General features: G+C 38.6%; 2 protein-coding genes across 6 annotated transcripts in view; one reads left to right on the top strand and one right to left on the bottom strand.

Annotated features, from left to right (window-relative positions):
- The first annotated feature begins 54 nt into the window (after nt 1–54).
- NEXN (nexilin F-actin binding protein) lies at nt 55–23,886 on the top strand. 2 transcript variants are annotated; one of them, XM_057375099.1, is made up of 14 exons: nt 55–227; nt 8,432–8,513; nt 9,583–9,774; nt 9,911–9,992; nt 10,079–10,227; nt 11,522–11,563; nt 12,674–12,868; nt 12,948–13,121; nt 15,404–15,589; nt 19,363–19,560; nt 20,881–21,102; nt 22,177–22,362; nt 22,935–23,292; nt 23,399–23,886. In XM_057375099.1, exons 2-14 carry the CDS (start codon nt 8,487–8,489, stop codon nt 23,410–23,412), a joined length of 2,025 nt encoding a protein of 674 aa, XP_057231082.1. In that variant the 5' UTR covers nt 55–227; nt 8,432–8,486; the 3' UTR covers nt 23,413–23,886. The 2 variants fall into 2 exon arrangements, with proteins under 2 accessions (XP_057231082.1, XP_057231090.1); XM_057375107.1 differs by lacking the exon at nt 9,583–9,774 and having other exon boundaries at nt 22,935–23,886.
- The window catches only part of FUBP1 (far upstream element binding protein 1), a 35,162-nt gene continuing 24,276 nt past the window's right edge, over nt 13,486–24,371 (bottom strand). For 3 of the 4 annotated variants that reach the window (XM_057375139.1, XM_057375120.1, XM_057375148.1), the window contains one exon: nt 13,486–14,877. In XM_057375139.1, coding sequence (XP_057231122.1) covers nt 14,860–14,877 — 18 coding nt within the window. In that variant the 3' untranslated portion in view covers nt 13,486–14,859. The remainder of the gene's footprint in view (nt 14,878–24,371) is intronic. The other variant, XR_008965917.1, reaches the window with a different exon arrangement.

Below are 24,371 nucleotides of genomic sequence, written 5' to 3'. Positions count from 1 at the left end.
TTTAGAAAAGGGGGAAGAACTTTGTAATATCTGACTTAAACATGTGTCCCCTTAAAACAGGAGCACTTCCRTACACTCAGAGCTCTCAAAAGTCCACAGAATTGGATTGGAAATGGAACTGATGTTATTTCCCATCCAAAATAAGAAATACAGGATTTGGTTTTTATGTGACCAACAAACACTTGATTCAGAAACAATAAAGAAGAGAGAGACAGGGAAATGTGCAGGTACATGGGGGTAGGCTTTTGATCTCCTCTGGGTCTTTGTCAATCTTTTTTCTAAAAAGCATTCATCTATTCTGAATATGTAACTAATTCCTGAGACAGAAGTTTAAATGGGAGATGGCTCTCTCCTTGCAACACAGAACTGGAATCAGTTCTCATACAACCTACACCTTTAACTKGAAGGTTTGTACAGAATATCTGTTGATCACCAGCTGTGTGGCTCAAGAATTTCAGAAGTGAACCATCTCTGCAATCACAAGTGCCAGAGCTGCACCATAGCTGTGATAGCATGATGCAGTTCTACTCTGGTTAATTCATAATCAAACTCAGAATTTAGTTTATAATCTCTAAATTTAGGTAGATTAGTTTTGAATGGTAGTTTCCATGCTAATAAACTAAATTTAAAAGCCATCCTCTTCTGCCATAATGGTACTCATAAGATTAGAAATGTTGAATGCATAGGGATTATACAAGAATCAAATATTTACATCATTTGTAATTTAGTTGTAATAATAATCTCACTTTAAATGTGTTCTTAATGATTATTATTCTTCCTTTTTGTAGTGTTTGGTTTCTATCAAAGTAAATGTGTCAAATCAAGTGTCAGTAAGAGTATTTGTGACCTTTCTATTRCCTAAATGAACTGCAGCTGTGTATATAAAATAAAATATTTCAGTGAATCAACTGTTGCTCATATAACAGTATCTGAAACTTGAATTCGCACAGTTCTCGAAATCTAATGCAAAATTATTTAATATGGAAGGAATTTCAATACCAGTTGTCATYCTGAAATTGGGAGTTTGCTCCCTGAAATCAACAGAGAACAAGTATTAGAAAATTTACTATATAAATGAAAAAAATATTGAATGGGAACAGCTTTTGGGCTGTCCAGTTTTATTGCATACAGCTCTATGCCAAGCTGTTGTCTCTCTACTTGGTTTAGGAGGCAAGATTTTTCGGAATTGTTTCCAAGCCAAACTGCTGTACTGAGCTCCAACTGTGGATTAAGACCTCCTTTATGGAGTAAAATGAATAATGAAATAGAGGACATGGAGCCCTCTATTATAGCGCTGCAGAAGGGCAGTGTCTCTGTGCTTTGGTCTGCCCAGGTTTGCTTTGCGTGTTGCCCGTGTTCATCTGCGGAAAGCGGGTGGGTCCCTGCGAGTCGGATGCCCCGAAACCTCTCCTGAGCTTCAGTGCGGCTGCCCCGAGGGTGGCACTGGGGGAAAGTGCCTGCTCTGTACTTCAGAAGAACAACCCGTTTTGTGTTTTAGCTTTGACGGCTGTCGTTCAGATCCGCAYAGCCTGAGATCATGTGGTTATTGTACTRAAATTGATAACCCAGCTCGAAGTTMGGYTCCAGTATGGCMGGCACAATACAAGAGAGACAGGAGTTAGAAAGTTCTGTTCTGGAAACCGTGCAAACGGACATGTAGGAAACAAGTCATCTTTGAGCAGGAAAAAAAAGGAATGTATTCAGATGTAATAAAATCACGTTTCTGCCTCTGCTTTGCAAAGTTCCCAGAGACGGGCGCTGCTTTGAGCCACCGCGCTCTGCCTCTCGCAGTCTGGCGCTAGGGAGATTCCTCCCCGCTTCATCAGCGAACTGTCACATTACTATTATTAGTTGATCTCTCTCCATGTGCCATTAACCGACCCGGGACCGGACTGCCGTAGGTATAAAACCCCCGCGGGCCGGCAGAGCCAGCGCAGCGGAGCGCTCCGTGCGTGCGGGGCCGGGGGCGAGCGGCGGCGGTGAGTGGGGCTGAGAGCCGGGGCTGCTCCGCCGGTACCGAGCCGGGGGMCCGGGCCGGGGCCGGGAACAGCCGCGGTGCTCGGAGCGGGGCGGGCAGGGCGGTGGYGGGTCCCGGTGTCCCCCGTGTGTCCCATCGGTCCGGCCCGCGGAGCCGCCGCTCYCCCGCTGCCCTGCGGCAGGGCCGGCGCGGCCAGGGGAGCGCAGCGGAACGGCGGCCTCGCCGCCCCGGTTATTTATAGCTCGGCGCTGCTTCCAGCCCAAAATTAGCCTGTTGGCCGGGCTGCTGCCGCGGGGAGGGGGCTGGCGGGCTGGCTGCGCCCCCCGCGCGGCCAACGAGGGGCCGGGCACGGCGCGCTGAGCCGCGGGGCCGAGCCGGGCCGGGCCGGGACAGGACAGGACAGGACAGCTGCCGCGGCGCGGGGCTCGCCTGGAATGCGGGCGGCGGGCGCGCGTCGCGACTTTTATGGAAAGTTGCAGCGGCGGAGCGGCGGCCGCAGCCAAGGGGCGCTCGGCAGCGCAGCCCGCCCGCCGCCGGAGCGCCCCGAGCCGCAGCGCGGGCAGCGCACAGGTAAGAGCGGCTCCGCCGCCGCGGGGACAGCGCGGGCTCGGCCCCCCCGGCCCTTCCCTCTCCTCCCCGCCGCCCGCAGCCGCCCCGCGCACCGAGCACGGCCCTCAGGGCTGCGGGACAGCGGTCCCTTGGCTCCGCGGCCGCGGTTGGGAGGCCCGGGGTCGGGGACAGCTCCCGGGGCCGGTGTGGCCGCAGCCGTGCGGAAGCGGGGCCGGCAGCGCCCGGCGGGGGCTCCTCACGGCGCGGGGCCGGGGCTGGGAGCGGCGGTTTAACCGAAGCCGCTGCCGGGCGTGGGGCTGTGCCCGCCGCGGCCCCGCTGAGGCTGCCCGGGGAACGCGGAGCCCGGGGGCCGCTCGCTCTGCCATGAGGGACCCGCGGTGGGTGATTGCGGTTCGGAAAAGTTAGTTTGAAATCCCATTAATCCCAGATTTTCGTAAATCGCCCGTCTGTATATGCGGAGTTTAGTTTTGTTGGTGTGGTCTTCAACAGTGCRGTCACGCTGAGTGCGTCCATGGGTTTTGCTTCACCCTGAAGTGATGGCTGTAAAACAGAATGGCTTGGAAGAAAATATTTGGCTTCTGTGACAGCTTGCAAACTATTTATTGTCACGTTTGTTTTAGGTAAATAAGTCATAAATATTCTTCTTTTAAGCCATAAATATTCAAAAAAGCATGTTCAATGAATTGTGTTAGAATTCCAAAATTAATCAGCAAATAGCTGTATGGTAGAAAACATTGTACTCAGGTCTCGGGTCTTAAGAGACATTAGATCGCCTAGAAAATTGTCTAATGAAATGAAATGATGAATTTTAATTAGTCTTATAAGAGGGCCAAGTGTATCAATTAAGGAACATGCAGAAGTATGAGAATATGAATAGTACATGTAGAAAGCACAGTCTGGTGAAATACAAAAGCTGGGTAGATGGTTTAAGACATTAGTAAGGAATGCTTTCTCTAACTGCATTTGGAGTATATTGGATGAGCAGTTTTCTCAGCAGGAGAAATCAGACAAGCATTTAGTCCATGTACTTATCCATTTTTGAAATCCCTTTAAGGAGGACCAGCGCCATGGTCAAGCTGGCTGTGGGGAGGCRGCAGGGAAAGCTCATGGCATTGGGAGAGCAGCACAGGAGGCAGTGCAGTGACCATTCCTGTGCACCAAAKGTGGCCATTCCTGCTCAGGTGAAGGTGGCCCACATGATCCAGCTTTCACAGCAATCAGAACCACCAGCAGGGAAGGGTTGCCCAAGGGGAAGCCCTGAGACCTCTCCTTTGTGGAAGAGGCAGAGCTGGGGCCATGACCACCATGGGTGAACCCCCTGCTTCAGGCTGAGCTGGCCAAGAGCATTTCTGAGAGGCAGACGGGRTGTGTGTCCTGTCAGCAGGGAAGGGAAGATACAAATTGCAATAGTGCCTCATGKCCAGTGTTTGGATTACCTTGATCTCTGAAGTCCAGTCAGTGAAGCCAACAAGAGCAGAGCTCAAAGCATTCAGTTCATTTTCAGCTGCCATGATACAGCGGGGAATGGAAGAACTGTGGCAAGGGCAAAATACGCTGATTGTTCTCTTGAGGACCTCAGAGCACAATTTCCTGCCACTGTGATTAGGATCAGCAGATACCATGGAAAATGAAATCATGGGCCAGAAGAACCCAGTAGGATTTTCCCATTACCGGAGCAGCCTTTGAACCCCCAAGGACTGTTCTACAACAATATGAGACTCTCATAAGTTGAAGTGTGAAAAATTCAAAGACTGAGGAAAAAATTGTGTATGAAATTGAATTATCTGGGCCACTTGTTWGTAAGCATTCTGGTCTTTAATTAGAAAGACCTAATGTAGGAAATACAAGTGAGTGGAAGTAGCTTGGCATTTTGTATTTATATAAAATGTGAAGTTTAGACAGCTGGTATTAATTGTCATAACTCCCTGGCTTCAGTGGAGCTGATGGTTGATGTCAGCTCAGGATCTTCCCCTATGCATGATAATTTTAGTATCTCCTTCAGTGTCTGTCATTTGGTACAACAACTGGTAGTGTCATTCCAGACCAGTTACGGGAAGGACATAAATGATGACCATTTCYCCTCTTCTTTCCTGTTCTGTTTAATATTTTGTTAAATATTTCAATGTTAGAGACAGTGTTTTCCTCTCCTTGGTGCTTTGGCTGCAAGCAGTGAGTTTCCAACTCTCACAGAATGGTTTTCTTATATAATGGAGTCTTCCCTGCAAGTAGATCACAAAGAGGAGACAGATGGTAAACGTAACTTAGGTTGTGCCATGAAGGGCTTATTTATAACTCACAGTGCCCGCCAGGAGAGCAGGGGCCTCCTTTGGGAGGAGAGGAACTGGACGTGTTTTTAAAGTCCTGACTTCATACTCCTGTTGTAAAGACACTCGTGCTTAGTTCAGGGAAAGGCTGGTATTTTCTGTGTCTCGTGTGAGGATGTTTGTCATATCCCAGAAAACTAAGAATTTTTTTAAAGAAAGGGAATTTTATGGGAAGATTTTTTTTCTTAATCTGGTTAAAACATTTTTTTGATCAATTTAGGACTCTGACCTGCTTTCAGAAATGGAAATTAATTAAATTTAAGGAGATGGATTTTGGGACTTGTGAGCCATCAAACTTTCTGTGTCCCCTTAATGGTTTTCTTTTTTCACTTCATTTTGCCTAAAGTAAGATTTTAGGAAGCCTGCATGAAAAGYTGAAAAAGTGCTATGATCATAACAGATCAAGGCATATTGGAGGTGATCGCTTGTCTATTTACAGTTAATGAGTAAGATGTTTGAAAACAGTAATTTATTTTTTTACAGAGTATTTCTAATCTGTTGCCTAGTCTCCTATACATTATTGGCATAAATTTTCACTTGAACTTAACAGATCCCTCTCTGCATTACAGCCAGACAAGTTTAATGGCATTTTCTCTTCCCTCCAATTCCAGAGGTAGGGCCATCAATCAGTAGATGCAGTCTAAATTTTTTTTGAGTGGACCTTTCAAAGGGGCCCTGCAGTCTGATACTTTCAGTATAAACATTATAACACCAGACTAATATTATCAAAGATTTTAATCTTTTAGGCCATTTTACTTGTAGGAAAAGTAAAATCTGGAGAAGAAAAAAAACTACACTTTTGTCAGGTGAATGCTGGCTGTGTCCACAAAGGGTAAGAAGCTGAACTAATTTTTTTATCATGGTTATATCCAAATTGTCATTGGGGATTTTTTTTTTGAGTGGGAAGCTTCAGTGAGGAGCTCTTACAGCCTCTGCTGAGGTGTGTTGATCCTGGGAAATAAAAGCAAAGATGAGACTGGATATTATGATTTGACAGTTTTGTAACAGAAGTAGTTTCTGAAGTAAGCAACTGAACAGGCAGACTCGTGTTGTCTCAAAAAATAAGAATTGCTTTTATTAGATGAACTCTGGGACAATACAAAACAAGAATACATACGTATAAGTGCACAGCTTAAAAATATAACTGGTTCATCTCAGAAGGGAATCAGTAGGTCAAGGTTTCTTGGGTTGGAAAATCTATTACTGCATACTTTTGCAAAGCAATTGGCAGATGAGGAAGGMACTGTTCTTCCACGATTTGTACGTGTCAGGACTTCCTGATGTGGCCACTTGGGTTTTCCCAGCAAYAATTCATTGACTGTGATCCTCTCGTGATGGTGAGGCAGACACACAGGAGCTTCAGTCCACACTGGTTGCTCCAAAAGGTGTGGTCACTGCCTCACATACCCAACCCCAAACTCTCACTCAGTGCTTCTTTTTTTCTTAAAGATTTTGTATTATCTTTATTGGAAATTACTCATCTGCCCTGAGGGGTGCCCAGGGCAGGGTGCTGTTGCTSGTCCTGCTCAAGGTTTAAGGGCCATGGAGAGGGATGAAAGTGCAAACATGATTGGTATCACATTTAGCAATGCCCTGGTGCTTTTRTCGATATCTTTTACCATCGGAGGTGGAGGTAGGATGACTTGCAGAGGCAAAATGCGTTACAGCCAGCTGGCTAACCTTCAAACATATTAACAGTGAGTGATCCAATGAACTGGAAAGTGGCCTAAAGTAATAGCAGATATGGCAGCAATCCAAATGGCAGGAACATATTGGCCATCTTGAAGGCCTACAGCCTCTTGGACTGGCACTATTTGGGAAGTTCAGACTGCAGGAATTTGCAAAGAAAATTTCTTCCAGCATTCACGCTTTTGAAGAAAATTTCAGATTTGTTACTCTACTGTCAAGAGATTCAGGTGACTGGAGCCATCAGGTTCAAGACAAAGTCTTGACTCATGAACATCATCTTCTTACGATAATAAACCAGATTTTGGAATAGTCAGTTTTCACATGACTTTAAGATGAAGCCCTATTGATGGGGTACATTGCTGCAGTCAACATGAATGGAAACCTTATCTTGAGGTGTTGAGGTGAAATGGAATTTCTTGTGACACTTTGAGTCTTCCCTCTCTGCTCCGGCCCCATRTCAAGGTTTGAAGGTCTCATGTCCCAGGCTACTCCAGTGCAAGGATKGCACCAATTCATGACATTGCTTTGTTTTCTGATGGCTTCCTGCAGCAAATCTTGGAGACGCTGCTGTAYGTTAAGTACAAGAGTAAAAGTTGTCAGCCCCAAGAGGGGAAGGAGCCATTGAAAAAGCACAGTAAAAAAAGAAGAGAACAGAGAACTGTTTCAAAGACCTGCTTATAAAAACAAGAAAGTTAAAAAAGATTTTAAGTAGTTTTAAGGTTATTCTGATCATAGTGAGGATTTTACTTACAAGCAYAGAAATCAGCTAAAGCTTACAGAGATGAGCAAATCCTGCACRGTGTACAAGTGGATGGTAAAACCTATAGGGACCCTGAGGCTACAGAAGCCAAATTTGAAGAGTTTAGAATTTGTAAATCAGGACAGGCCTTGGTAGCTAAATGCTCTTGTTTMATATGTTGTGACTGCTTTCATTGGAAAAAACATCCCAAGGTATCTAAGAATCCCATACCATCATCATTGGTGATGTTGGTGTATTTTGGAAGAGTTTATACGAAAACATATAAACTTAATTCTTTTTAAAGCCACATAAATATTACTGTGTTTGTAACTTTTTGCAATTAAGTATTAGAGAATTTGAAGAATAAGGGTTTATCTTTGCATATCATGAAACCCCCTGACTTCAGCTCCTCTCGACCACAAGCAAGAAGTCCCTTCCAATGGTAAACTACTTTTCCAGCATTTTTACTTCAAATCTTTGATCACTTTATTTGCACCATGTTTGGTACACTGAGTTTTTAGGCTTTCTTGGGACTCAGAGGATCGATACAATACAGACAGCAGCAGCACTGGATTATACAAATACTTCATCTGTGTGTGTCTTACCTATCCCTCTTCCTAGTTTTTTAGCAGTGTGTTCCCTGGAACAGCCCTAGGAGAAAGGACAGCATTATTTTGTTGGGTGAAAGGCAGAGCCTTCCTGCACGTGTGACACGCAGGGGGCTCCCCCAGCCCCTCTCTCCTCCTGCAGCTGCAGCTCCAGGGGCTCCTGGTCTGAGCTCTGGCAAAGCTCCCGCAGCCTCAGCTCTCAGCTCCCAAGGCCAGAGCATGGAGCTGTGGGGACATTCCAGAATTTGGCTCCAAGTTGTTGCTTTTTTTTTTTTTAAATGGAAATTAAAACCCAAYATCTAGGACTATATAGAGGAGTTATGAGCATGAATAGTGAATCATAAGCTTGTTATTTTAATTACTGTGGCATACTTAGAACCTATTCATGTCTTCAGAAGCCTCAGAGGACCAAGTGAAATTGTGATACATCAATTTCAGCCTATGCAAACTTATTTACAGGAAGATGGTTAAAGCATCATTTAAAAGGAAAAGAAAGGAATATAATTACAACTATTTCTTTCAGGTAGAAACTGAAAGCCATCTTAAACATACCAGGTGCAGAGCGCAATACAGTAACCATGAATGACATTGCACAGAAAACTGAGGTATGTACCAATTTTAAAGTAATGAAGGCAATGTAATAATTAACAACTGATGCTTGCAAAAATAATAATTACAAATAATTGTGGAAGACAGTTATAGTGAAAGTCTGCTGGTATTGCCATTATTTTTAGACAATGAAAGGGGGCTTTTAGRTAGCTTAAGATTTGATGGAATSTGTGAATTATGTTTTTAGTAGAAAAACATKAAAGAGGAAGGCAAAATAAAGGCAACAAAATATGAAGAAGCTATAAATATTGKTGGTGAAATTCTGGGCAATATTTACAACTGATTCTAAAATGTAAATATACTAGGCTACTTCAAATATTTCTTCTTCTACATAAACTTACTGGGCAGCAGGAACAAAAACTTCTGGTGTAGGTGGAAAAACATGAAATGTTTTTAGCCGGTTTTCTCAGTGTTACTTTATTGAGAACATTTCTGTTGTCATCACTGTAAAAAGGGTAAACTTCACAGTAGTTCTGAAAGTGGGAACCTTTGGTGTTTGGACACCCCCAGAGTAATCACTGGCAAAGAAGTGTCCATTCRCTGTACCAGCATCAGAGCCCTGCTAGTCCAGCGATCTTTGCACTTCAYAACATAAAAACACTGGGCTTCTGGTTTTCTCTAACTATTAAAAATGTAAGTGTATAATTTATTGGAAGTTCTAAGTTAAAAAATACTCCTGTTTATTTAAAAACTATAGATGGCTGTTGAAGTGTTGTAAAAATCCTCCATATATATTGTATTATACATCTATGTTTTTATATCTGTTTTAAATGCTAGGGACAGAGTCTCTTTGGTGACTGCTTAAGATTGAAAGGAACAATGTAAATCTGTATCTAATTTAACAGTTGAATATAATTTTAAATGTTGTTTTGAATATTTTAGTATTTATGATTATTTATGAACAAAGACAATGATGCTTAACTGATGATGGCTCATGGCACAAAGTTCAGAATATCAACTGCTCTTCTGTTTTATGTTCTTACATTCTTTCTAATCCAGTCTATTTCTGTCCATCTGTTTCAACTTTCTTTTTCTTATCTTCATYTCTTCTATATCTTCACCAAGATTCTGCTTTCTTCATCTAAACCCGTCCAAAAGTCCTATGTGCCCAAGCTTCACAAGGGTGATGTAAAGGATAAATTTGAAGCTATGCAAAAAGCAAGGGAAGAAAGAAATCAAAGGAGATCTAGAGATGAAAAGCAAAGAAGAAAAGAACAATATGTTAGAGAGAGAGAATGGAACAGGAGAAAGCAGGAGGTTATTTTCTTTGCTAATATTTTGTATTATTTAAATATTTAATATTATATTTGAAAATACATTCACATTATTCTAAGACAATATTATTGGAATTTAAGTTATAAATACAGATTACTTTCTGTGTTTCATAAACTAGATGAGAGAACTGCTTGGATCTGATGAAGATGATGACACCAAACTATCTAAAATAGAAAAGGGTTATGTCCCAAAGCTAATAGGTAAGAAAGGCCCAACTTTAAAGGCCACAGAATCCACTGGGTAAGWATTAGATGTGACTGCTGAGCTGTGCATTTCATATCCACAGGAACCGTTAAAGGCAAGTTTGCAGAGATGGAGAAACAAAGGCAAGAAGAAGAAAGAAAAAGAACGGAAGAAGAACGAAAGCGCCGAATYGAACAAGATATGATTGAGAAAAGAAAAATTCAAAGAGAACTGGCAAAAAAGGCACAGGAGGTATGTTCATCCAATCACAACAGTCAGGATGTAACTCTACACAATAAAAATGAAGAATGCTTTGCATTGATCAGAAAGATTTGATCTTTAGATTTCTGATAGGAGTGATTTACCTGGGAGATGCTCAATGGGGTGGAAATGAGAAATAATGTTCAGAGGGCTCTTCATTTCTTTACAGTAACAATTTTCTTTTAAGCTCTAAAATCGAGTTACAGATGAAACCAGGCAGGCATAAACCTGGTAAGAACCAGSCACAAATTTGTGTGTCATATGCATCTTAATTTACTAAACTCATTTGAAAATGTTTCTTGTATTTTAYCAACTCTTACTTTAGATAATTTTTGCTTATAAGTTAGTGAGTGAATAGAGTTACATGAACTAAGGCWAGCAAGAATAAGAAAATGCCACTGTCAGGCAAAAAAGAGAAGACACTAATGCAGTAAAAAACCATAAATCCTGAAGATCCAGATCATGTTTTATTCCTTTGCCATTTTATGAATCATCATTGCATATATACATATATATATATATATATATATATGAACAGACTCCAACTTTTGTTGATGCCAATAAAGCAAATTTTGTCTTTTGTAGAATTCTGTGAAGGGATGTCAAACTTAATTCCTTTTCCAAGTTTTCTTCACTGCAAATACTGCAGTGAGAGTAAACACTTRAATGATAGACTAAAAACATAGGCAAGTTTCTATTTATCAATGGTAGTAGCACCTAATTTRGATTTGAATCTGTTTGAAGAAATGAAAAAGTGCTATAGAAGTAAATTTTCAGATATTCTCTTCTACTGTAAGTTTTAGTGTTGTTGAAACTGTACTTTTAATATGCATTGTATCTAGCATATATTCAATCTACCCTGCAAGGCAGAAGTACATAAATGTAGAATTTTAGAAAGCAAACACAGCATTAGTCTTTTTTCAGGAGTTGAGAGGAAGACAGTATCACTCGGATCAGAAATAATTAATGGCCTTGCTTTAGGATTTTTTTACACAATTGTGGAATGTTAAAATGAAGAATGGACATCTCAAGCACTGTTCTTGGTTCAGCACTGACGTGTTGAGAATGCTTTAGCAGACTTTGTGTGGGATGTTTTATGTCATGGTGCCTCTTCCTTGACAAGCTAACCTATCTGAAGTATTCCAACAGAGGTTCAGTCTTTATCATCTCTGAATTTGAGTGCTACATACATATCACTGATACAAAAAGAATTTCCAGTTCTACGTTTGCAACTCTAAGGCAAAGAGCCAAATTAATGTAATCATATGAAATTCTCATTTAATAGATTGATGACTTTAACAATACGGGGACTGAATCAGCAGCTGAGGTAATCAGATTTTTTTAAAGAAATGTTCACCTACGTTTTTATTCACTTTGTTTTATTATTGTGATTCGGGTTGGGAAAATTTAGCAAACAGCACACAAATAGCTAATTGAAGTTCAACCAAGAAGCTAACAAATTTTGAATGTATGTGGAACTATATCTGTACTTGAAATCAATATATTGAAGTTTGAAACAGAGCCTGGACTATGAATACTTCGTGGTTAATTAAAAACATCTAAAATGTAAATATTCAAAGCCACCAGATTTATTTGATATATATTTGGAATGATACTTCTAATTCCTCTGGCTTTGCAAAGAATTATCTTAAAAGCTCTTTGCCTTAAACTTGAAATTAMAGGGGGATTTTGACAATATACAGATATTTGAACACCTCACTAAGTTGTTTTTTTTTACTAATTTACCATATGGGTTTTGATTTTAAGTCTTGCAAATAAAYGTTTAATGTCAAAAAGCTGGGTTCCAAGGTCCTATTGTCTTTCACTAACACAAGAAAATCACACTCCTACTACAGTTTGGAAAGAAAAAAATAAACCCCCAAAATKATCAGTTTTAACTAATTCGATTGTGAAAAAAAGATGGGCAAAATATATTTTGGCAAGTGAGTTGTAAAAATAGATTTGAAGCAGCATCCTTCAAAAAACAATTACTATGCCTGATAAATTACGTATTAGAAATCACAAATTACGTATTTCTCTATTGAGCTATTGGCTTATTCCAGCTGCAGGTCATTATCATTTACATAATAAATGTAAAGACTGGAAGTAGAGTGTGGTTACAATTTTTGTGTATTCAAAATTACACCTGATCTTTTCCAAACCTTGAGTTTTTATAGCTAACAGTTAATGAAAAAGGAATTAAGAGGTTTGCCAGCAGTTATGTTTAAAATATAATTCAGTCTTGATACTCTTCAGATGTTAGAAGAAAACTAGTGACTGCCACAGGCAGATGGGCTCATTTTTGTGGCTAATACTCAATACAAATAAATCTTTTTGAAGCTTTGGTGCACACAGGTTAAAATATCAGTTTCATTAAGAAATGAGTCTATCTAGAAGTCAAGTTTCATGAAAAGATAATAAATATCTTTTTGGACAGGAAGGAGATGCTTCATTGCTAGTTACAGTAGTGCCTGTAAAATCYACCAAGACACCTGGGAAGATGAAAATAAACTATGAGAACACAGAAAAGGAGAGAGAAGAACAAAGACAGACACAGGATGATGGAATKAATCTAAAATTTGAGGAACAAACCCAATTCCTTAAGGAACCCAAGTGCCTTTCATCTGCCAAGGTAAACCAGTCAGCCAAAAATACCTGTACAATAGGTATTTATTGGCTTAAGATAGGACTGTYTCATTTTTCTTAAACAGGGTGAAAATGAAGACAATGAAATTCAAGAGCCTCTGTCTCCTGGTAAGCTGAAAGTAACATTTGAAGAACTGGAAAGACAAAGGCAGGAGAATCAAAGGCGGCAAGCAGAGGAAGAAGCAAGACAGCGTTTGGAAGAGGAAAGACGTGCYTTTGAAGAAGCCAGACAGCGAATGGTAAGGAACTGTTTTGTTCATGTTGGTACAGAATTTGCACACAGGATATATGTGATTCTTCTTTTTTCTTATTCCTTAACTTTATTTCAAGGTGTTAAGAGTCTGAAAATGAATTTTTGAAAGACATTTTTGACCTTCACTCTAACTCAGTAACCACACTGGTGTAATGCTTTAGACATTTTTTTAGTAAACCTAAGTAATACAGGTGTTTTGATTCTGACAGCAACTCTGAAGGTTTTCTAGCTACACTCTGTAGTACTTTAAGCTGCAAGCCTTCCAGAAGATGACTGTTTTGTTCTTAAGTAGTGCTGCACATAGTTCAGTAACCAGTTTTTAATGCAAACATTCTGTACTAACAAAATGCTATTTCTTATCCCCGTATTYATTTGTAAATGTGATAGAAATATACATCAATTACAACTCTCCTCTAATAAAAAAAAGACAAAAAAAAAAAGATAGCTCTCTTGTATGTACTGACATAAACAACAACATGCCGTGAATTACTAGATGAATTCCCCAAATAGTCAGAAATGCAGCAGACAGATCCTGTTTTATATTACTTGGAAAACTGCCCCCATATGTGTTCTTTATCATAAGTCAGAGTTATATTAGAGCAGCTATAAATAGACCTCACTGTAGCTTATTCTTTGATCATACTGAAGGAATCATACATTTAGGATTAACCTAAGATAACCAGGCAGTTTAGTTCTGTATTTCCTCACTTTACCAAAAAGCATYTTTAAAATTCTCTATTTGAATACTTTTCCCCTGTACAGTCATGATCACTATGACTTTGTTAATTCACATACAAAATTCACATACAAACAAGATTAACAAGAAATGAGATTTTAATCTTACATAAAAACTTGGAAAACATTAATTATAGGAATTTGCTAACTTTTACAGGGTATGCATGAACAGTCTTGAAAAAACAGCTCTAGATCATTATTTTGATTATATTTCAAAAACATTCAAGACATTTATATTCTACAGAAACAAACTTAAACAAAACCAACAACACAGAACTTCTAGAAAACTGAAACACATTAATTCCCAACTGGTCCATACTGAGAGAGTTCTAGGTTTAGGATACCTAAATTGTAGTTTTTCATCTTCATCTCCAATAAATCACTCAGCTGTTTCACACCAATAACCTTGCCATTATGCCAATAATGCACTTTTTTTCTTTTTTGTTTGGGRTTGGGCAAAGAATTCTAGTGAAGAAGAGGGAAGAAACTCAAGGAGAGTGAACTTCATGAAGTCACTTAGGTGTTCTAACTGAAGATTAGTTCACATCTCCCTTATCTTTATGCATTTATTTATCAAGTAATATAATTTACAAATTCTCCACATCAAAAGAAATTTTCTAACATGCAGCTGTACCTGCTGACCAGTGGTTGTCAAAACTTGAAGTAATTTTTATTAATAATTCAGCTGTTAATTGCCTTCAATTCTTTCAGTTTTTCACTTATGAATTTCAAATAAAAGTTTTTTAATTCCCTTAATGGGCTACCCCACATACCCCACAGTCCCAGGGCTGCTCACAGTTTAGAGATCTGGATTATCAGTACTCTGACAGTTCCCAGTCCACTTCCTCCATTAACAGATAAAGTACTCTGGRATGTCCTCTGAAAGGGTTCTTGATTGCAGTTTGCAAACCAAATGCTTCTCTTAGCTGATAAATGTTCACTGGAGACAAGCTATAGTGAGGAGATCAGARTATCTCAATTCCTTTTCTTCAGTGATGATTAAATGCCTAAAAAAGAAAAGAAACAAAAATCTCAGTCTAGAATAATAGCAAAATGCTAATTGATTCAGTTTTGCTATATGACTCTACAGCATTTCTTTAACTGGTGCACTGATGAAAACAATTTCTATACAAACAAAATGACTCGATGATATAAAAGTCTATGAAAGTGATATAAATAAAGTGAATAGAGAGTGATTTACAGTAACTGATCCAACAATGAGACCATAAAGTAYGTACTTAACTGTTCAGCCTCTTCCTAGTAACACATTATTCCTTAATTACACATTCAACAAATTTTTAAAAATTATAAAAGCTACATTGAGGATACTGAAATTCTTTTTCTTCCCTCCCCTGCCTAAAATAAAGGTTAARATGTTTCTCAGAGGAACCTAAYTCTTGATACATTTTTTTTCCCAAGGAGAAGACAGTATTTATGAAAGATCAGAAAGGAATGGAGTATTTATTTACTATAAAGAATAGTTTTTTGTTTGGGTTGGTGCTTTCTAAGTTTTCCTCTCCCTATTCTCTTCAGATAAATGAAGATGGCGAGGAAGAATCAGAAAATGCTGTTAAAGAATTTCGCCCTGGTAAACTCAGACTCAGTTTTGAGGAGWTGGAGAGACAGAGGAGAGAAGAGGAAAAGAGGAAAGCAGAAGAAGATGCACGACGACGCATAGAGGAGGAGAAAAGAGCATTTGCTGAAGCAAGGAAGAACATGGTATGGTATTCTGGTTTAGGATAGAATTTGGTTTTTTACCTAAATCTCAAACTTGAAAGAAACTCTGGGGAAAAGCTTTAATTAAACAAAGTTAGGAATACATGCTTGAACTTCTTCATTAATTAGCTCACCTCACTATTTATTAGAAGGTAATGGGGTAAAGTAGTCAAGTTAGTTTACCAAAAATCATCACAGAACAATCCCTCCTCACAGCAAGCCTAGAGAGGATTTTCGATAATTTAGTCAAAATCAGGTATTATATCCACTGGGTATTGTTATGCTGGATGCAGTGAACTTGGGAACCAACATGTTTTCACAAGAAGGGTTTGTTGTTTTTGGGATTTTTTGGGAAGAACAATTTCTTTTACAGCTCCAAATTTATCCCCCTACCTTTACAAGGGTGTCCATKAATTATCTCATACTAAATTGTGCTAAAGCACAATTAATGACATAGTAGAAAAATTCTCACTGCAARTATGAATTTTCCAGTCATCTGTGGCTCTTCAGGAAGGAAAAATTAAGAAGGTTGAACACAGGTAATTGATGGTTTTAAAATATTTCAATGCTTGTTTAGAGAAACACGAAAAATAACTTGTGGTGTTTACCATTAGAACAATTTGTAATACTATCTCCCTTTGAAAATACAGATTTCTGTCATATGCAAGGACTTGCAAAGTTTGAGTTAGGATTATACTGGAGACAAATTTTCAGGGCTAGGACTGACATACACTACCTGACAAGTAGAGAAAGATGCCCAATTTCAGAGGGTGGAAACTACTATTTGTATTTTAAAAAAAAACAGAGAGCTTTTAACTGTGATCTTCATACTTACTCCAACCACTTCAAGATTCAGCAGGCWTTTGGGTGTAAGCCAGTTACTTATTGGTGGATATCAGGAAATACAGTATTAAATTACTGCATTTATATTATGTTACAGAAATATATTATATTACAGAAATATAAACTAAAACTAAGTAGCATTTGTTTCAAAAGGGTGGGCAGGATCTGCCAGTCTAGAGCTGCAGAATAAACTCAGTCATGTGGTGGCATCTTCCTACACTGTCCTCTGGGGTTGAAYTGGGAAAGACCAAGTGCATGCCTAATATTTTCTTAAACATTCAAAGCAATAGTTGGGAGAGAAATGCAAACTTTGCATGAGTACTGATATTGCTAGCAGGGCTCCCTCTGCATGGAAATTGGGCCAAAGACAAGACCTGTGCTGAAAAAAGACTATCTAGAGAAGCTACAATGTAAATTTATATTTGATACTGTACTGAAAAATTGTCTGTGTATATCCCCAAAGAATACAGAATCTAAAACCACTTAAAAATAGCCCCAAACCAACAAAAGAATGCTACTGGAGACTTTTTTTGGCCTCTGTGTACAAGAACTCAAACTCAAGTGCCTGGGCAAGAAAAATCTCACTGATTAACCAGGGTTTAATCCATCAGATGCAGCACAGACTGTGAYTGTTCTAACTGCAGACAGTGAAAATGGTCTGTAATGGAAAAATTTACTAAAGTRTATTTTCAGCCTCTATATACTCAAAAGTTTTCTCTTCAGTAGCATCCTGAATAGGAACACCACATTTGCTACTACTTGTAACAGAATATAACCCTCTGTTTTCCTTCTTTTGCACAGCTACAAAATATAGCAGTAATGCAGATATGTCCTAAAATGTTTAAAAGCATAGTAGTCCTCTTTCGCAGGCAGTAAAAATGAACATTAAACAGTTATTCTAGGAACTTTCCATGTTTATTAATTTTAATTTAGTTTTGGAAGTATACACACACAGAAATGGTAGTACTGTGGCTGGAAAACACAAATGTCACCTCCTTATAGATCTCCCTATTTCACATTTCCATGCTCTCCAGCATCAGTGTGATCACTTTCACACAGATGCAATCATCTTTCATCCCCATCCATCTTTTTCTAGTAGAGACTGCAAAACCAACCTGTCTTAGCACAAGTTAAAAAAAAAAAAAAATTTCCCCGTTTGTCCTCCGAATATTTGTTGACTGTGTTGCAAACCATAACTGGTACAGGAATGTTTCTCACTACCAATMATTTCCACTTTGCAGGAAAAAAAGTATGGCCTCATTTCACAAAATAAGGCTAAAATCTTTACTGAACTAACCACAGGGGTTTTGTACATCACACAACTCAGCTGAATCTTTGTGGTTTTTAACCAGGCAGAACTGATGCTTCTGGTCACTTAGGCTCAGTATCTTCTTGAAGTCTTGAGCTTATGAATGCATCACAAGCAAGAGACTTACATGTTTCTTTGCTAATTTAGTCATGGGCAGCCTCTGAAAACTACGTGGCATTGTTTTYATTATAGGAAAGAGTTTACAGCTTTGATTTTTGACTTCACTTCTCCATAACACAATTTCAACAAGTATGCTCACATTGCACAAATGTGAGAACAAATGAAGAACGGAAGGAATGGTGGTGCTCAAGTCAATTTGTAAGCTTACTCAGAGGGAAAGTTTGAGTAGCATCTGTAGTGAATAGCAAAATGTAAGTGGGATTGGGCTAAAAAAACTAATGAAGGAGCTGTGACAAAGAAAATATGGGTAAAGTTGGTCAAGAGGGTGGTATGAACCAAGGTGACACCAACAGCAGTGGAAGGTGGGGGTTACAGTGGCACTAAGTAGGAACAGAGGAAGTGCCAAAGGCTCTTTCAGAAATGTCTATTTTCTGTCCCTTTATAGTCAGAACACTTTCTCAAATGGAAACGTTGCTCCTTTAATTACTTCTATCATTTGACTGATTACTGCTGTTGGGAATGCCTACAACTTAAGACACATTGAGCTCTTCCATGATTGCCACAAGACTTTTCAAATGTGTGCYGATTAAATAGTGCCAAAAGCCACATCACTGCCCAGTTCAGTACCTGATCTCACCTCATATTTACCTGCAGAACATTCCTGTGGAGACAGTCTGTAAGTTTATACACTTACAGGCATAAACATACATTCATGTAAGTTTTATCACAACTGTAAGTTTATACACTTACAGGCATAAACATACATTCATGTAAGTTTTATCACAACCTTATTTAGTCTGATAAAGTATTTGTTCTTACACTTCCTGCTTTGGAAATAATGAAAACTGCCTTTCCTAGACCCTACTATTTTCTTATGAATTAGTCTAAAAGGTAGGCCAGCCACTCCTAATGCCAACCAAGCCKAACCCTACTCAAGCCAGACAAGGACAGGGAAAGGAGGAAACCCATGCTGGTGGATGTATAAACCAATAAATGGCCACATAACTTWGCATAAACAATTTGTGCACAAAAGAAGCATTTCTTCTGAACGTTCTGTTCAGTTATCCTTATTGGGAATGCTAATATTGCTTTAGAACAGGAATAGAATTCAGATTGCTTAAAAAAAAGATTACAGATAAATGTATTTCAACATTAAGAGCAATGACACTTAAACACACTTTGTCTAATGATAGTCTAAAGTAAACAAGAATTATTCAGGCCYTAAAGATGCATTTAGAGGGCATCCTCCCCCTCAGAGGGAAAATACTGCATTTTAAAAAACGCCTTCATCTTCATTATAAAAGTTTAGCATTGTAGCTTAAGTCAAATACARAGCCCCCAAACCACTCCTTCCCACAATATTAGAGGAATACCCACATTGGCATAGTGCACCTGACTGTACTGGGGCAGATGTGACAAAGTAGTTGCTTATCTCTATGTTCCGTAAGTGTCTGAACAATGCGATTTCATCACAGATACAATTAATGCTCTGCATGTCCAACAGGTGCTGGATGATGAATCACCAGAAATGTTTAAAACATTTTCTCAAGAATCTCTCATACCTGGTAAACTGGAAATTAATTTTGAGGAGATGCTGAGACAAAAAATGGAAGAAGAAAAGAGGCGCACAGAAGAAGAGCGCAGACAAAAGTTGGAAATGGAAAGGCAAGAATTTCAACAGCTGAGACAAGAAATGGGAGAGGTTTGTTTATCAAACTATGTGTTATGCATGCTCGGACTAGAAATAGATCAGGTAATAACTAATATCTCTAAGACTGTAAATAAATTTTCCTTTTAAAGAAGTTATGTGAAAGAAAAATAGAAAACCTCATTTTTAAAACATTGCATATAATGTTTATCACTAATTTAATCACTAATCATATTTTTATCACTAATCAACCAGGAAAATGTGTTTTTCCCTTGCCACCTTAAAAGTAAGCAGTTACAAATTTGTAATTTAGTTTTGCAGTAAGTTYTGAAAATTCTGGAGTATTACTGAAATAATTAGGTAATATTTACAATATTGGGAGAACAGAAATATCTAGTTCCCAAAAGACAACGCAAAATTAGAAAGAGGAAAGGGCAAAATTCTTGCTTTTCCTCAYGGCAATACTGTGCTGCCTAATGAGAAAGGAAATACAGTGGGCTCATCTCTTTTTTTAASTGGTGTATCAAGTGTTTGAAGATTGTCACAGTTGTTTTAAAAAATCATACACAAAATCTGCTTTACATCCCAAACATCACATTCATGAACTTTACACTTCGATTTGGCTGTGTGTGGCAGTTTTTTATTATCCCCATTTGAGTGTTAGGGAACTACATTAATTTATTATTTTTGTTGCAAACTCCATCAGGTGATTAAGGCTTCAGGAAGCAATAAAGGTTCTAGCTTGTGATGTCCTCAACTAATCCTGGGGAAGCAGTGAGAGGGATGTCAAGCTAAAATGCATGTACATGCATTTACAATCAGTCAGAGGTCATAAAAGGAGGGAGAAAAATTTCAGTAATTAGTGCTATCAGTAATTATTCAAATGTGGTTTAACTACAGGATCCAAAAGTGCCCTTTCTTTTCCAGCCACAATATCCTGAATTGTTATTTACTTTTTATTCAATTTAAAAAATATAAAACCCAGTATTTTTTAACAAAACAGCTGTATTTTAGAGGATTACTTCATAGTATATTGCATGTAAGAAGAGGTAAATTTTGGATTATGGATAAGTAAGTTATTTTGTATTGGTCGGTGTCTGGTTCTCCAAGTCTATGAAGGGCAGTTTATTGACAGCAACCCTTGAACAAAGGGTTGCATATTCAAGCAAGCTATTCTAAAATCTGTATCTAGTTTAGATAGTTTTCATCTTGAGATAGCAAGGAAAAAAATAAATTACAGGGGAAAAGTCTCTGTACTGCTTTCGAATAATTAAAGAGAATTGTGATGTAGTGAACTATAGCATCTGTGGGGAGAAAGGGTAGAAAAATAATTAGGGCATTTTCTATCTTACACATTCTGCAATTTCTGAACAGCTGGAAGAAGAGTCTGAAACTTTTGAGTTAAGCAAAGAGTATGAAGAATTAATAAAGCTGAAAAGAAGTGGTTCTATTCAGGCAAAGAATTTAAAAAGCAAGTTTGAAAAAATAGGACAATTGTCTCAAGAAGAAATACAGAAGAAGATTGAAGAAGAGCGAGCAAAGAGAAGAGCAATGGACGAAGAAATAAGAGAAAGGGAAGCTGAAAAATTTCAAGAGGTAAGTTGCATTCTGTTTGTTAATGGTATACTTAACCAGCATACTAACGATCCAGGATTTGACAATGCTGGATTTGACAATTTTGCTGTTTCCAAAATTACGTTTTCCCTTCTTTCCTGTTCCCTYCTTTGGATGCCTAAGTATATCACACCTCAGGATCCCTAAAAGAAACAGCACCAGCTTGTTATCAGTTGTTTGGTCAAGCAGAGATTTTTTCTGCTCAAAGCCTCCCAGTTTGGCAYCTTGACCTGAAACCTGCCCATTTGAGGGCTTAAAACATCTATAMCCGAGAATTATGTATTAATCATCACTTGAATTGCTTCTCCTTCTGAACCCAATTCATTCTCCACTGTAAAAATGGAATAAAGAATGCAATTACYAAACCTAAACAATACCATTTGAAGATCAAGTCTTAGTTATGTATAGTCATTCCTCAGAGGAAAGCACAAGAGRATGCCTACTCAAAGATCTATACATCAGACCAAAACCTTGAGTTTTTCAGAGGGGAAAACCCAAGAAATGGAGCCATCAACAAAGTTGCTTGTGACCCATAAGCCCAGTGTGAATTTTCGTGACAGCGTAACATTTTAATGGTASTAAGTCTGATCTGGGCCTCATTGTGGCTCTTCTCCACAGCATTCATTWCAGCATCAGCTCAAAGCCTGTCCTGTTTTTGAGCTTCTAATTTAGCGACTGACACAAATTCCTGAATCATAAGCTGAACTGCATGTGTGGTGTCGAACCTACCCTAACATCATGGCTTAAAACTCCAGTCACTGAGGATTCACCATTGTCAAGAAGTGCTCAAYTTCTATATAAAAAAATGTCAGGTGTTTTTCTACCTATCAATTTTTAAATTACTTGAGCAAAAATCTTGTCCTATCCCTGGGACGAACTATTATGAGACTTACCCTACACTCAATATTAAGTAACCCTCTGAAAAAAAAAACAGGTTTGTGTGGCTTTCCTCAGTTAAAAAAACCTCTGGGAACACAAAACTAGTTTTACGCTCATATATGTAAGTAAAAGGCAATAAGTAATAGTTAAGTCCTGTTTTTAATTATTTTTCCCAAGGATGATAATGTAGATGTGATACCAGCCAAGAAATCTGAGGCTCCATTTACTCACAAAGTAAACATGAAGGCTCGTTTTGAACAAATGGCAAGAGCCAGAGAAGAAGAGGAGCAGAGGAGGATTGAGGAACAGAAATTACTACGCATGCAGTTTGAACAAAAAGAAATTGATGCAGCATTACAGAAGGTATAAAATAAATACTCTGCAGTCCTAAGTGTCATTTAACTTAACTTCCAATTACCACTGTTGGCAACACGGTACCAGAGATACAAAAGGAACAYGTTACTTCTAGCAAATGCTAGGAATTGTTGCAATATAAAATTGATTTTGGTGTTTTCACATACTCTTCATGGAATCACAGARTGGTATGGGTTGAAGGGACCTTAAAGATTATCTGATTCCCCTGATGTAGGCAGGGACATTTCCCATTAGATCAGATTGCTCAAAGCTCCATCCAGCAAGGCCTGAACACTCCCAGAAGAACACGAGACACTGCAAAGGTGTCGACATACCTTTAATAGTCTGTAAATGGAATCTACATTCATGCCTGTATTTTACACCAACATGCCAGCCTTATTAAAATGCATTTCACCGCCTGTGGCTTATCCACAGGATACATTTTTATGTAGTGAGCACATATGTGTAATTTYCTTCTCAGAAACACAGTAAAGTGTCTGTAATCAAATATCTATCACTAGCAGTCAGTGTTATTGCCACTTTAAATGTTCTAAACCACCTTTTTTTTTTTTTTTAAACAGAAAAGGGAAGAGGAAGAAGAMGACGAGGGAAGCATTATTAATGGCTCTACTTGTGAAGATGAGGATCAAGCTCGATCTGGAGCTCCCTGGTTCAAGAAGTCACTGAAAAACACATCAGTTGTTGACGGTGAACCAGTGAGATTTACAGTTAAAATTACTGGAGAACCAAAACCTGAAGTCACATGGTGGTTTGAGGGGGAAATGTTGCAGGACTCTGAGGACTATCAATATATTGAAAGAGGAGAAACCTATTGCCTTTACTTGCCAGAAACTTTCCCAGAAGATGAAGGGGAATATATGTGTAAAGCAGTCAACAACAGAGGCTCAGCTGCTAGCACCTGTATTCTCACCATTGAAAGTAAGAGCTAGCATTTTAATTTGCTCTATTTTTAGTCTTCTTGCATCTCTCCTGTTACAAAAAAATCTAATTTCCTGTCTCTCTTAAACCTTTTTCTGTTTTCTAGCTGATGACTACTAATGCTGTACTTTAGCTGGAATCTTTCTTCCCCTCAACTTTCTTACTGCATCATCTCTTTCTCTGATGGGGCCAACTAAAGAAAGCAAGGATATGCATTAAATTGTCATTCCTGCATCAGATAATACCCTTCAAATTGTGARAGTTCCCTACTCAATGCAAAAATTATCATCAAAGGCTAAAAATAAGAAATCAATGTATGAAAGCTCAACCAAAGGAAAAACCTGAATTATCATAGTGCTCCCRTATTTGAAGACCAACTGTTGTGTTAACAGAATAAAGCTCAATACATGATCTGGAAACTTGTGTAGTAGTGTAAATCTATTGGTGTATCTTGCATGAGCACTGAGTATTTAAGCTGTTTTACTTTATCCCAGAGGCACTGAACTGGCAAAGGAAATACTTAACTAATTATTTTCAAAAACCCAAGTGTACTATTTTGAAAGAATAAAAGACAATGTAACTGCTCACCATTGTTTCAAGGAGCATTACTTCTTTTGTTTTAAAATGGGCTTGCATTGAAACTGTTCTGCTCTGATTGACCTATTAAACTGATAATCTCAAATAAAAACAAACAATCTCCCTTAGGTTTCTATTAGTCTTCATAGTACCAACACTTCCTTGTAAAACCTGTGATTTTTTTCATTGGTTAAATAACACAGGAACAGGTGGTGAATCTATGATTAGCTCCTATTTTAAGCTGGYAAAAAGCAAGGCTTAAGAAAAATATTTTCTTGAAGTGCCTATTTTATCAACACAATAAATTTATAGCCACATCTCTAGACATTGTCTTAAGGCTGCTGTACTCTTTTTCTCTAAGACCCCCTGACATCAACATTCATGTCACTCTGCTATAACCATCTGAACCATTCAGATTAAGCTTCTGTGGGAGTAACTTTATAAAAAACTAGTCACATTTCAAAGGACATAGGCCTTGAAACATAAAGGCAAGTAAATTAAAT

The sequence above is a fragment of the Malurus melanocephalus genome, unplaced genomic scaffold (genome assembly GCF_030028575.1).
Source record: "Malurus melanocephalus ecotype Western Australia unplaced genomic scaffold, MMel_1.1 scaffold_8, whole genome shotgun sequence".
NCBI classification, from domain to species: domain Eukaryota; kingdom Metazoa; phylum Chordata; class Aves; order Passeriformes; family Maluridae; genus Malurus; species Malurus melanocephalus.
This window is presented reverse-complemented; position numbering and strand designations above follow the sequence as displayed.